General features: G+C 41.1%; 1 protein-coding gene across 1 annotated transcript in view; it reads right to left on the reverse strand.

Moving 5' to 3' along the window:
- Positions 1-566: 566 nt before the first annotated feature.
- KIF26A (kinesin family member 26A) overlaps positions 567-13,502 on the reverse strand; it is a gene marked incomplete at its 5' end in the record, with an annotated part of 150,061 nt that continues 137,125 nt past the window's right edge. The window contains 3 exons of the mRNA XM_077466822.1: positions 567-3,064; positions 4,422-4,572; positions 7,708-7,728. Coding sequence (XP_077322948.1) covers positions 2,886-3,064; positions 4,422-4,572; positions 7,708-7,728 — 351 coding nt within the window. The remainder of the gene's footprint in view (positions 3,065-4,421; positions 4,573-7,707; positions 7,729-13,502) is intronic.

Raw genomic sequence — 13,502 nt, forward strand, 5'->3', positions numbered from 1 at the left:
ACAATGAAAAAAAGGAGGTTTGCTACCATAAATCTATGGAGCATCCCAACAATAGTCATCAGTTGAATGGGTCGGCCGATACGCCTAGAGACCCCTTCGTCGCTATTGTCCTAAGCAATATTAGGCCTCTGTGCTATCAATCAAGTTCATACACAGCGCTAGCATCTACCATACATAAGCAACGATAATGTTATAGGTTTTATTTGATAATTATGTGCAAAGCGCAATAATAAGCATTGACATTGCGCTTTGAAATTGTGCTTCAGTTAAAAACCCCATCTAGCGTGTAATGTCTCAAGATGCCATAGACCTCACCATTTATTAGAAGCTGTTTCTTTAAATCAGTGGGCAAAAGTGCAAGGGGCTTACAATCGCCTATATGGACTTTAGAGTTCATGTATATTATTATTATTAATAAAATATATATATATATATAATATATATATATATATATATTAATATATATATATTAATATATTTAAAAAAAAAATATATATATATATATATATATATATATTTTTTTTTTATTAATATATATATATATATATATTTTTTTTTTTTGTTGCCTTAGGCATGGTTCTCTTTACCAACGTATATTATAATTCAAAATGTAAGTAGTAAAAAGGGTCTTTACTGAATGTTCCATATGTTTGTAACTCCACCTAGTTCAAAGAAAGGCAGAGAAATGAAACATTCATTTTCATAGAAGCAAGGGAAATTAAGGGCCGTAACACACTACTGTGCATTGCGCTGTGCTCGCCAACCATGGTGCACGTCTGACTTTTGGTCAACTGAAGTTTGTTGGCAGCCTAATTAATTTGAATAGGTTGCCTTAACGCCTGCATTAAATGTACCAGTGTGTGAACTTCCCTGGTGTGAATGGGCACGGAGGGTCAGTAAAGTATAAGTTCACTGATATCTTGCATGAGTCATGTAATCAAAAGCTTTTGGTAAAGGTGCTAATACATAAAGTCTTTGCTTTAATGTATTGCCCAAAGGCTTTCTAAAGGTAAGTTCTGATTGGTTGCTAAATTCTACCACAATTTTATAGACAGCCAGTTCCTAAAAAAACATGGACAATCTTCATTACAGAAGGAAGGAAGAGGATCTAACAATGTGACCAAAGTCCAGGTTTATTGCACATTACATGCAAGTTTGGCGTTATTGTGCAATACTCCCTTCCTCCATTTCTGGCTTTAAACAATGGAACACTAATGTCAAGAGATTTGTTTTTTCTTCTATATTGTCCTCCATTATTTTTTATAGTGATACGGAAAGATTAGCTAGAGATAACAGTTACTGCTGGGGCCATAAATGGGAGATCACTGAATATTTACAAGCAATAAGGTAACTGGAAAGTCTGTGACTAGCTTCGCACTATAGTTCATGTGTTAACATGCATTGCGTTGGTGTTTATTTTAGCTGTGTTGTGAATTTGTAAGAACTGTATCAATATGAATTTGAAACAATTCAGCATGCAGGCTGCCCAGGGATGGGGTCATTTTTTTTGTTTTTGTTTTTCGATAAGCCAACAGAGGAAAAAAAAACAAGCAAGGTGGATGGAGGGATCCTCTTGCTTTGCCATTGTATTCTGACAGCAGGGACTCCTCTACTGTCTAAACACACTAATCAGTCCTGCAGCTGAATGGAAATGTTACAATGTTTCCATTCAACAGTCGTTATATTGACTTTGATCAAGTAGGGAGGGGCCATATATGGATCAAATTTTGGCCAGTCCCTGCTGAACTAGCCGAATTTCCATCCATCTATGATCGGCTTTAATACTACTTGTTGATGTGAACAAGTCCTATTGAAAATGATGACACTGCATCTGCTGTAAACAAGGACTAAAGCTGGGTACACACTATTAGTTTATTTTCGCAGGTGGAATGGCAAAAAAACTGTGGGCTCTGGTCAGAGCTGCTGTACTAACCATGCCAAGTTAGTTCAGCGATCTCCCCACTGAGCTATTGTGTTCTGACAGGGGGACGTACCTCTGCCAGAACACTGTCATTGGCTGAGAGCGCTGATCGGGAGTCAGCTGGCTGCTGGTTTTCCAGCAAGCACGTCCGACAGAAGCCGGCCAAACTTTTTCATGTGACTGTGAATAAGCGGGGCGTTTGTAAAGACATTCTAAAAGCCTATTCACACTAATACAGTGCATTTATTCACTTTGTGTTAAGGCAGCCTATTTAAATGAATAATGCACCAAAAAAAGCTGGCTGCAGCATTTTTAGGCAGCTCACTGCAGAGCAATTTTGTTGTCAAGGTGTCTTAGGGTGCCATTCAGAACAAATGGCACCACATTGTACCAATATATGTAACATGCATTGACAGGAGTGTAAATGGGCCCAAACAGGTTTGGAGGTTAGAATCAAGCAAATGTTTGAAACCTGGCCTCATGCTGCTATGGGGTCTAAATTCATTATGTCAGACTACTATTCTGGAACAACCTTGGTACTTTCTACCAGATAAGTATTCTCTAGAACCATAAACCATTCCCTCTATAGTTGCAATTTGAAGGTGGAAAACCCCTTTAAAAGGAGCCTAGAGCAGGGCAGGCATCTCATTGCCTTCCAGTTGGCTTCAAAGCTTCAGGTCCTTTAAATGCTCCATTACAGAGGCCACTCTAAGTTGAGATGGAGTTGGTTCCAAAGCAAAACTAGACTGCTCAAGTAGGCTAAACCACGTCTAGAGGCACCGTAATCATTGTGAAACATTACAATCCACCATCGGTTTCAATCCAATAACATTCTTTACAATTTTACATTTTCACATTCCGATGTACATTTGTTCATATTTTTTTTCATTGCACTGTGCAGGATCATTCCCAAAAATCTTCATTCTCAAGTCCATTAGTTCATATTCTTCTGTGTCCATCTCCTTCAGACTTCCACTTCTTTCCCTCCATCTTGCTGATCTGTGATCATCCCAATATCAAAGCAGGTCACCATCATGACATGAGATTTGCATACATTAACACATAGCTCCAGGTCTTCTGTGACTTGTTCCAGCGCCTCTAGGTACTCCTGAGATTCCTCTTCCAGGCCTGGGTCCACCTCAACTGTTAAGGGCAAACCAAAAGTATTGTGTGAGTAAAATTAAAGGGTATATTTACCTACATATGACATAAGTTTGTCAACCTGAAATTAACCTTTGCTTTGCCCAATTAGTTTGCCACTCGATGCAAAACCAGTATGGGTGTGAAATCCTCCCGCCTATGTGTCAATGTTGTAACTATGTAATTTCCTGTTCAAGCACCCAGCACTGTAACATGGGGGTGGAAAGAGTCCACTATGCGCTTCAAGACATAACTTGGAGACAGTACACAGTAGCAAGGGAACCTAATGAAGGTCAGTAGTTGCCGGTGGAGCTGGCGTTCAAGTGAACCAGTTGCTTTGCCCACATGACAAAACACAAGTTCACTTTAATATAAATAGGTTTTTATAAAAGTTTGCATCCATTATTAAATGGCAGTGCTTTCCAAGTACCCACTGGGGTGGGTCACTTTATGTAAAGTACTTATTGGTAAAGATACATATATTACTAATGCCCCCTCTCCACCTCCTTGTTTTATCATAGACCTCAGTCTGTTGCTCCTATCCCCCAATGTGACTGTGTTTAGGTATAAGCAGACAACCTACAGGCCCAAACACACTCCTATTGGAAGGAACAGTGACTTTGCCCACTTGGATTGCCCAATTTTGGAGTTTACCCGGTGTGTACTACTGCAGCAGGGAAGCAGTAAAGGAGTGTGGATAAGGTGAGTATAAGTGGATCAGATGTGGACTTTAAGGAGACACTATAAACTTGCCCTGAATGGGCAAAGTGAGAGTGTCTCTTTAAGCTCAGATTTTTTAAAAGAAATAAAATCTCCAGAACATGTTTTCCTAAAGGGCGGCACAGTGGTGTAGTGGTTAGCAGTAAATAGGGTCGCTGGTTCGAATCCCAACCACGACACTACCTGCCTGGAGTTTGCATGTTCTCCCTGTGCCTGCGTGGGTTTCCTCCGGGTACTCCAGTTTCCTCCCACAAACCAAAGACATGCAGTTAGGTTAATTGGCTTCTGTCCAAAATTGGCCCTAGTATATGAATGGGGACCTTGGATTGTGGGCTCCTTGAGGGTAGGGACCAATGTGAGTGTGCAACATACAGGGATAGGGACAATTGTAGACACCTCACTCAGGTTGAACTGGATGGACTGGTGTCTTTATTCAACCTTACTAACTATGAAACTATAAAAGCTGAATGGCAAAAAACAAGCTCAAACAAGTCATTAATGGTATTTCACTCATCCTCCCGCAGGTGGAGGGTGAATGTAAATTGGAGCCCGGGTAGAAATCTTCCCGGAAAGGTGTATTAGTTGTATGGAAAGCCGGCTACTCGTTGTCAATTATTATATAATAAGCAAAAATACATACACTGTCCTGTCCACTTGTTCGGATCCATCATCAATCGAGTCTTGGTCTCCTCCAGCTCTTCTTTTAACAGCTCATGCTTTGCCTTTAAATCTCGAATTCTCTGTTGTCGTCTTTCTGCAACCTTCAGTTTAGTGTTGAAGTACATTAGACCCTTTAAATAAATAGAAAGAAAATGTAATTCCATATAGTAGTATATTTAAACATAAAATATACCTTTAAAAATATGAAATGCTTAAAGCAACATATTAGAGATAAATATCAGTCCACCTAAATCTGATTTTGTGCAATTGCTGGGGTGGTTATACTTCAATCCACAATTCTGGGTCTCTACTGGGGAGATCCCAACACCACCTATCCACAGCAGCTAATGAAGGAGAGTCTTTATCAGCCTGTTGGTTGCTTAATTTATGCTACCTTATTTAGAATAAAGTGGGAAGAACAGGGTTTTATGATCTGGGGGAAGTGACCCAGGAAATCAAATGGAAATATCTTACCAATATGACATGGAGTTTGCACTTTGACCCTTTAACGTCCATGCACTATTGAAATATCAGTTTTGTATGGGCTGGCCCTTTGATGGTATATCAAAAAATCTAAATTCTAATATTTTAGCGTAAGGGTGGCAACAGACAAGGGGACTTCTCCTGGTAAAGCCCCTGGGGTCCACCACAAAGTAGTTTGCAACTCAGATGACAAGCTAAATCATAAGATTGGCAACAGACAGGCAGACTTCTGCATGGATGTCAGGTCTGGCTTAGCCCTTCCTTCTCTGGGCTGGCTGCTCAGCTGTCGGCCAATTGCCAGCTCCCATCTCTCTCCATAGTTACCCAGCTGTTCCTGATCCCGCTCGTCTGACCTGTCTACGTAAAGTGGAAGTAAACCCAATCGATTTAAACAGTTAAAAAAAAAAAAGGCATGCCGGGAATGCTAACTGCACATTGGCTGTGCTCTGAGCCAAGCTATCAAACCACCCAACGGCTGGTGTCATAACAAATCACATGTGCAGCACCATAGCAGTTGAAAGTTGAGGCAAAGATGGCAGCTTCCTTGGCTGAAAACAATAGGGGAGTTTACTTCCACTTTAAAGCTGTCCAGCTCACTTCATTTCTGCCCTCGCCTTGGTCACATCACAAGAAACCATCTCCTGTGGTTCGGTTTAAAGACTGGCTTGCCGACACCCCTTCTGGCTCCTTATCCTGCTTGCTGTTCCTCTACTTGGATCCCCGACTTCTGGCCTGGCTGATTACCCGATTTGGTTACTGAACTCTGGCCTGGCGATTACCCGATTTGGTTACTGAACTCTGGCCTGGCGATTACCCGATTTGGTTACTGAACTCTGGCCTGGCTGACTACTCGATTTGGTTACTGGACTCTGGCTATGCTTTGACTACGCTTTTTCGATTTACCTTTTTATTTTTATTTAATAAACAAGTGTGATTTAACTGTACTTCTTTCTCGGTCTGGTTCATGGTATTCTGACAGTGGGAAAGCCCACCAGGGAATCTCCACAACTGTAGCTTGCAACTGCCTTTTTCCATGATGTAAAATAAATGAAGAATTCCACAAAGGCATCAAGACTCCCTCAGTAACTGATAATCCATGCACTGACTATCTTACTTTATGTGGATTTGTACTGTGAAGCCTGGCACTATTGAGGTAATTAACGGCTCCGGAGAGATGCTGTAAAGCTTAACGTAGAGTCTATTGGGATTCCACACTGGAGGCTTTGTGTCCAGGTTTTATTTGCTCTCTGTGTCCCCAGTTGGGAGATCTGCTCTCTGCTTGTGACCATTGTCAGCTGGAGCCGATGTAAGAAAAAACTAAATTATTAGAATAGAAGAGGGGAAGTCTTCCAATGGGGGACACTTAGTTGACAACTGTCTGAGGGGCGATTTCCCTTACATAAATATACATATATTGGCAGGGATATTATTTATGTTCTCTCTCATTCTCTATTTAGATCACTGCCCGACCAGTAAAATGTAATTTTAAACTGTTGCAGAGCCAGTCAAAATCTGAAATGTACTCTTTTCAATCCGTGACTAATTACTTAACATTTTAATTGCAAACAAGAATGCGCTTTCGTCTTTTACATACATAGTTTCGTTGCATTTTTTTTTTTAAATAAATCAACTATCCTAATTAACTTTATTAACTACAAAACAAAAACTCACAGATGAGATAATTAAGTGAAAATGATGGTATGCGGAGATGCAGCTTTCCAATCCATTTTAAATGGACAGAGATTGAAAACCAACCACTTAAACAGATTTGGTTTTTCAAATTATAATTGGAACTAGGCAATTAAGTAAAAATATGGACTTGAAAACACAAATGTTTTATATATATATTACATTTAGCAAAATAGAATGAGGCCATTATGCAAGTTATATCTGGTTAAAAGCTGATAATGAACATTCTTTATTTTGAGAAGAGAAGTTTAAATTGCAACTCCAGGCAAAGCGCTTAATGCAAGGCTGAAATTTTAAAATGTATGTATCTGAAAAGATCTGAAATTGTGTTCATCCAGCCTTATGATTCAAACAGTACTGCCAATCACTATCCAATGAGCAGGTTTGCAGTTCAAAGGTGACGCAAGAGAGAGTATAAAGCTGGACAAAGAAACATCTTCTTCTTGACAGGCATGACTGAGTCACAATCACTAGACTCGACTACAAATCATGTGACAGTTAAAATGGCTCATGGGTATTTATCTTTCTGTCCTCTTTAAGTCAGCTATATTATTAAAGGGCACGGGTGACCTTGCGCGTGAGGAAAGATTAACAGATTAAGGGAAAATATAATACATCTGTATGGATACATAAATGGTCTATATAATAAACTCAGTGGCAAGCTGTCACTGCAAAAAAAAAAAAATGTGGTACTTTGCAACTGGAGGAAAAGAGGTCTAACTTTCACGCATGGACAGGGTTCTTTGCAGTAAAAGTTTTGATGTATGGAATAGTTTTTCATAGCAAATGCTTCTATCCAACTCAGAATATGACTTCACTATTGGTCTGGATGTGTTTCTAAAAATGGCAACTAGTAGTCTTGTTTTAGGAAAAAAATAAATAAAAATTTTCTAATTCTGATGCATTGAATATCAGAATGTCTTCTGGAATTAGTAAATATTTTTTTCCCCTCTGCAAACTGGACCACTTTTTTTTTTTTTGCTTTCTTCTGGGTCATGGTGGATTTAGTATTTCTTTTGTTTTTCATGTAATGGCCATGTGTTTTTCAATATTTAAGTATGCAAGTAAGATTTTTGTCAATGAAAGATTCTTACCTTTTCCATATCTTGGAAAGTCTGAAAATAAAACAAAAATAGGTAAATTAGCCAAGCTCAAAAAGGAAAGGCAAAAAAAATAAAAATCACAAGGAAAACACATATGTGAAAATAGCTATTGAATTGTAATGTGGGCACCCTGTTACCAGTACACAGAAGCTCCAACTTTTAGCAAATGGCTTCCCCTAACAAGGTTGCCATTTTCTTTAGATTTCAATTTGCATAGCTTATAACGGAGACCTCCAAACAGGATAACGTTTTAGAGTAAATCTTATAAATAAATAAAAATGTTCAGGCTCGTGGCTCGGTATGAATTGGAGGGACAGCAGCTTGACCTGTGCAGAAGAGTTGTGCACAATTATTGGTTTTGTCCTAAAAGTAGCCTATATGACTGTTCCAACCATGGGCATAACTATGAATCGTGGGGCCCCACACAATAGTTTAATAGGGTGAGAATTAAGACTAGCTACGCAGGCAAAGATTTTTCCATCCATGCTGGAGGAATCTCCACTGGGGATTTTGTATCTATCAATGACTGCATCCAATATGCAGCACAGTGGTGTCGTGGTTAGCACTCCCACCTAGCAGCAATAGGGTCGCTGGTTCAAATCCACATTGCACATTCTCCCGGTTTCCTCCGGGTACTCCGGTTTCCTCCCACACTCCAAAGACATGCTGATAGGTTAAGTGGATTCTGCTGAAAAAAACTGGCCAAATATATGTATGTATTTGTAAGCGTGTTTGGGGTCCCATGGGGCAAAGGACCGCCCTGTACCACAGATGGACACCGGCGGCAAAGAGAGCCCTGAAGTAGCGCTATACAAGTCACGCATTCATTCATTGCACAACAATTACCCAAAAACCTTAATTCACATTTCTTAAACTTTAGCTTCTTTTTTGTAAAATGTCAAACCCCCAGCTGTGATTTGTGACTGCATTAGGCAGAAAAGGTCAATTTCAGTTTGTAGAAGAAGTTTACAGGGCAATAAGTTTTCGTTGCCATGACAACTAAGCAAACCCTTCGTTTTCTGAGGTCTGATTTTAGCCCTTCTATACTAGAAACGTCAGTTTAGTCTACTGAAGCCCTCCTACTACCAAAGTCCCATAGGAGCCACATGGGCAGCCATGGCAGCTGTTATTCCACTGGTTCTAACCAACCTTTTCCCCCAATATCAACCAAGAGGATTTTGAGAAGGTTGCAGACTACCATATAAGATATATAACCTGGTAAACCATTGGCAGACAGTTTTAATTTTCATGCATACTATGTAGCAAGGAAGGATAAACTACAAAGCATGCACTGCTTCTGTACATTTAACTAGTTGATTTTCATCCACCTGTAACAAAAGGTACTTGAAGGGATCTAGAACTAAAAGTGAAAAAACAATATTTTTAAAGCAGAGTTCCACCCACTTTTCAAACTTTGCGCCATCTATTTCATAATTAAATGTTAAAGCATTGGCATTTTTTTTCCTGGTGATTTACCTTATTTTAAAAGGCATATCATTCCCCTTTGTGTCATTTCTGGTCGCGCATTGGCTCCTGAGGGATGAGTGTCACAATCCTAGGAGTCAATGAGCATCGCTGGCTGGTGGCATCCTTCGCACTGCACATTGCTAGATTGGGAGGTGCATGCTGGGTAGCCAGCATGCACCAAATGCCCCAGAAGTGAGACCCAGCGAGCTTGACATGCCCATAGTCAGGATGGCTGTGCTGTGCAGTGCAAAAGGCAAACAAAGTGATAAGTGCTGCAAAACTACGAAAAAAGGGGACACTTTGGAAGATAGCTGAAATTTTGTCAAGAAAAAAAAATGTTCGGAACTCCATATTGATATTATATATAAATGTAGCAGATGACATTTTGGACAAAATGTCATACGCATGTAAATTTAGTTTTTGCCTCAGAACAGTAGGGGTTCTGAGGGTTAATTACATAGGTTGGCCTTAACATCAGTCTGGCCGGGCTGTGTTGGAAGTTCTGCCTGGTCATGTGTACAGTGAGGTGCACATGACAGGCCAGAACCAGCCCTGGTTGGATGTTTAGGTATCAGCCTTCTCGGAAACCAATCCGTGAGAGTGCCAGGGCCCGCTGAGGAGTCTGAGAAGGGGTACTTAAGAGGTGTGGGTCATGTGGCTAGAGAGGAGTTCGTGAGGCCCGTGTGGTCTGTTCTTGTTCCAGGACCGGGGTAGCCCCATGAGGGGTCCTGGTCATGGGGTGTTCGACATCCCACAAAATATGTTCCTGTTAGATGCCCCCAATAGACCCGTCTGGTCTGGGGTAGGGATCCGTCTGTTCCCGAGTCTCAGAAACCGGCTGGTCTGAGGCGCAGTAACTGAGGGAGGATTCAAGGTGTCCGGGGTGTGCTCTTGGCCTGGAGAAGTGCCACAGCTCGTGAAGGTTGAGGGGGGGACTCTTCAGAGGAGGGCCGACAAGTGGCATCCTGAGAAGTGCCTGGTTATTGGGTTGGGAAGGACATTGAAGATTTCATGTTTTTCTAGTACCATTGAGGAGACTGGAAACGTTCCAGGTTCCCGTTGACCCTTAGTTACAACTTGTACACGTTCATAGGATTGCTTCAAGTTTTGAGTCAAGGTGCTGACTGCCACGATCTCTGGCTAGAGATCTGTTCAGCCTTGAAGTACCCAGCTGCGAGTGGCTACTCTCTGGGTGGAATTAGAGACTTTGCTAGACCTGCAGTTCAAGGTGCCTGAGTTCTTCGCCCGTGTCCTCTGTTCCCATAAGAGTCTGTGTTATTGGATGTTATTACTGCAAAATAAAACCTTTCAAAAGGACTTTGTCAGAAGTCAAGTTGTTGGGTATCAACCCTGGGAACCCTTAGACGTGGAAGAACAAACCAAGCGGAGGTGACCGGTAAGCCCAAGTTAAGACTGACCTACAAAGGGTTATGGCCGCTACATAAATATCCTTGATTTGTGGTTTGGGATCTCATTTAATACTTGGAGAAAAAAAAACCTAAAACAAAATCACTGACTTTATCCTTACAACTAAATCAAACTAACAATGTCTGATTTAATAACCCATTAACTGAAAAGCTTGATATGATTTACATAAAGAGTTAATGATCCCAATGCAAGAGTAATAAATGGCTATTGAGCTGGATCAGAAGCTAAAGCCTGCTCGTAAGCTGTTCATTGATATTCCCAGCTCAGAACACCCATCACTTTAAACACAATTAATTGTGCAAAGCAATTATTTTAATCTTCCTTGCTAAGTGCACCCCAACATATGAATCATAAAACTAGCAACTGTGACATTCTCATTGCAGCTACATTCTAAAATTGCCCAGGAATTCTTGGATCACTATCTGGGTGCAAATCTCAGTTTCATTTTCTAAATATAATTTTAAATTTCTGAATTCCTCTTTGCTATTTTTTTTAATTTGTTCCAACTTGGTTCAGCTTAGTGTTACTAAACACACAACAGTAAAATCAGTCTGTATATGCAACATAGCATGCTTGTTATACTCACTGTGGAACTTAAGGGGTTAATCCTCTGCATTGTGTAAAAAAAGGCTGTTTTATCCTTTATGCACAGATCCTTCCCTCCTGCACTGTCTATCTGGGGAAGGCTAGCTAACACAGGCAGGGTAGCCAACCTGCACATGCTCAGTTGTGTCTTTTATGCTGGAGAGAATGTTTACTTGGTCTCAGAGATAGTCAGGTCACATGATATTGACATCGCATGTGTGGGCGTTTATACAGGCTGAAGTGGAAATCTCCTCCTACCTGAACTCTCAGCACTGGAGGAACTGAGTAGTTTATCACTAACCGTGGTATGCAGATCATCCAAAAAGGTATATAGTGGCAATATTGTAATGTAAAAATAAGATTTATAAGCTATGGGTATTGTGTGGGGGGATGAACTATTTTTCATATTACTGGGTTTAGAAAAACTTTAAAGTACCACTTTAGCTACCCACAACAGCCACTTTGACTATGCCCAACTTGGTTAATGTGAGAATGTAGAGTATTTAAATAATGTCATTGAGGCATACGCTTACAGAGCAGTTCAGATAACATGTTAATTGAGCTACTATTGTTATCCAGCAAATTTTGCAGCTGTGCAACAAAAAAAAAAAGCTATCACATTTATCTATATTTTTGAATTATCTTATCCATTGCACCTAAATGCAGAAACCACCTCACAGGGTCACTGGAAGTGTACTTTTTGAGCTGTGCAATCCATTCTCTAACTGTATCAACATTCACACTGAAGAAGGTTTGGCGTTTTGAGTGATATGTTTTTATTGGCCAACTTAAAGGAGAAGAGCCAAAACTCTTTCGGCCCTACTCTTCCTGTGGGTCACAGTAAATGTGGTGCACTACTGTGAAGGATATTCAGCTGGCAGCTGGCTAAAGTGCACTGTCAGCTGATGCCCGACTTTCATGTTTGGAGCCACCAAGATCACCAGCAGCTTGCTCAGACTCTGCCACACCTGCCCACTTCACAGCCTGCCTCCCCTGTGAGTGCTGGAGGGGCAGAGCAGAGAGCAGTAGTCACCGGCTCTGCTCACCGGAGACCGAGAACTGAGCGATCAGCGGTCTTTGATTGCTTGGTTCTCGGTTTTGGAGGCAGCAGGGGACAGATGAAGGATCAGACCGACCCCGCATTCACCTAGGTGAGTATAATTTTTTATTTTTAAATTCCCATATTTCTCTTTTAAGTTATCAAACATGCAAGCTTTCAAGACCTTTTAACAGGCTTCATTTAATAAAGGGCATCAATCTAAACTCCAAACTTTCTGCATTAACTGCTGACAGTACACGATTCTACAAGGTAAAAACACCCAACATTTCAAGGCAGAGCTGAAAATCAATGACGACTGTAAGAAACAACTTCATACTTTTTTGTTCTACATTAGGCTTGCTTTATGTGATAGATGGAAAAGAAGGCTGCTGTGGGTGTGTCGGAGACTTTCAAAGCTGCATCGCAAACAAGGATCCTCGGATCGCCAGATTTCTAATTAAATGGATGGGAAAGACTTGTGCCCAACAGCAAGAACTAGGCAGGTAGGTTGTACTCGCATGTATGCATCTCAAGATTTAATTTTCGATTTCAGCTATGAGTACCTTGGAATTAAAATGTATTACACAGTGAATTTTCAGAAACTGCGAATGACATTTTACTAAACACCTTTGGTAGCTTAAAAGGACAGTTCTACCTAGAGATGAGTGATATCAGCTAAATTGGTTTCACAGTAAAATGACCAATTCCGCAGTCAGCAAAATTTTCCTAAAGCAGAAACTCCCAATTTTGTTCAATGAGCTGCTGAGATGAACATTTGCTTGAATTTAAATTTTTTTTTTAAATCTGGAGCAGTGGTTCTCAACCTGGGGGTCGATTGACGATTTGCCAGGGGTCACCAAATCCTGGGTTGTTCCTGAAGCCCGTGCCAATCTCCAAGCCTTTTCGCGGCCGCCCAGCAGGGCTGTCTCCGGAAGCCTGGAGCTACCCAGCTGGGCTATTCCTGGAGCCCGCGGCTGCCCACTCAGCCTCTTCGCAGCAACCCATTCAGTTCACGGTATGTGTGGGGGGGGGGGGGCAGAGACTAGAGGTCAGCTGATTGGGGAGGAATGTGAAGTGGGAGGGGCTGGAGGAGACCCCATCTCCTGATTTTGGCATTGGTGTCACTGCTGCAAGACACCACAGAGCTGGAGACACAGTGAAGCCGGAGACAAAGTGAGTAACACTACCTGCGATTAGAGTTGCCATTAAAAGTCCTCACTACAGTTCTCAGGTGACCTTGTTTAAGAGCACCTAAGTTGTCTGATTA

This window comes from Lithobates pipiens, unplaced genomic scaffold (assembly GCF_037356315.1).
Source record: "Lithobates pipiens isolate NorthernLeopardFrog02 unplaced genomic scaffold, aLitPip1_a1.2 Scaffold_37, whole genome shotgun sequence".
NCBI lineage: Eukaryota > Metazoa > Chordata > Amphibia > Anura > Ranidae > Lithobates > Lithobates pipiens.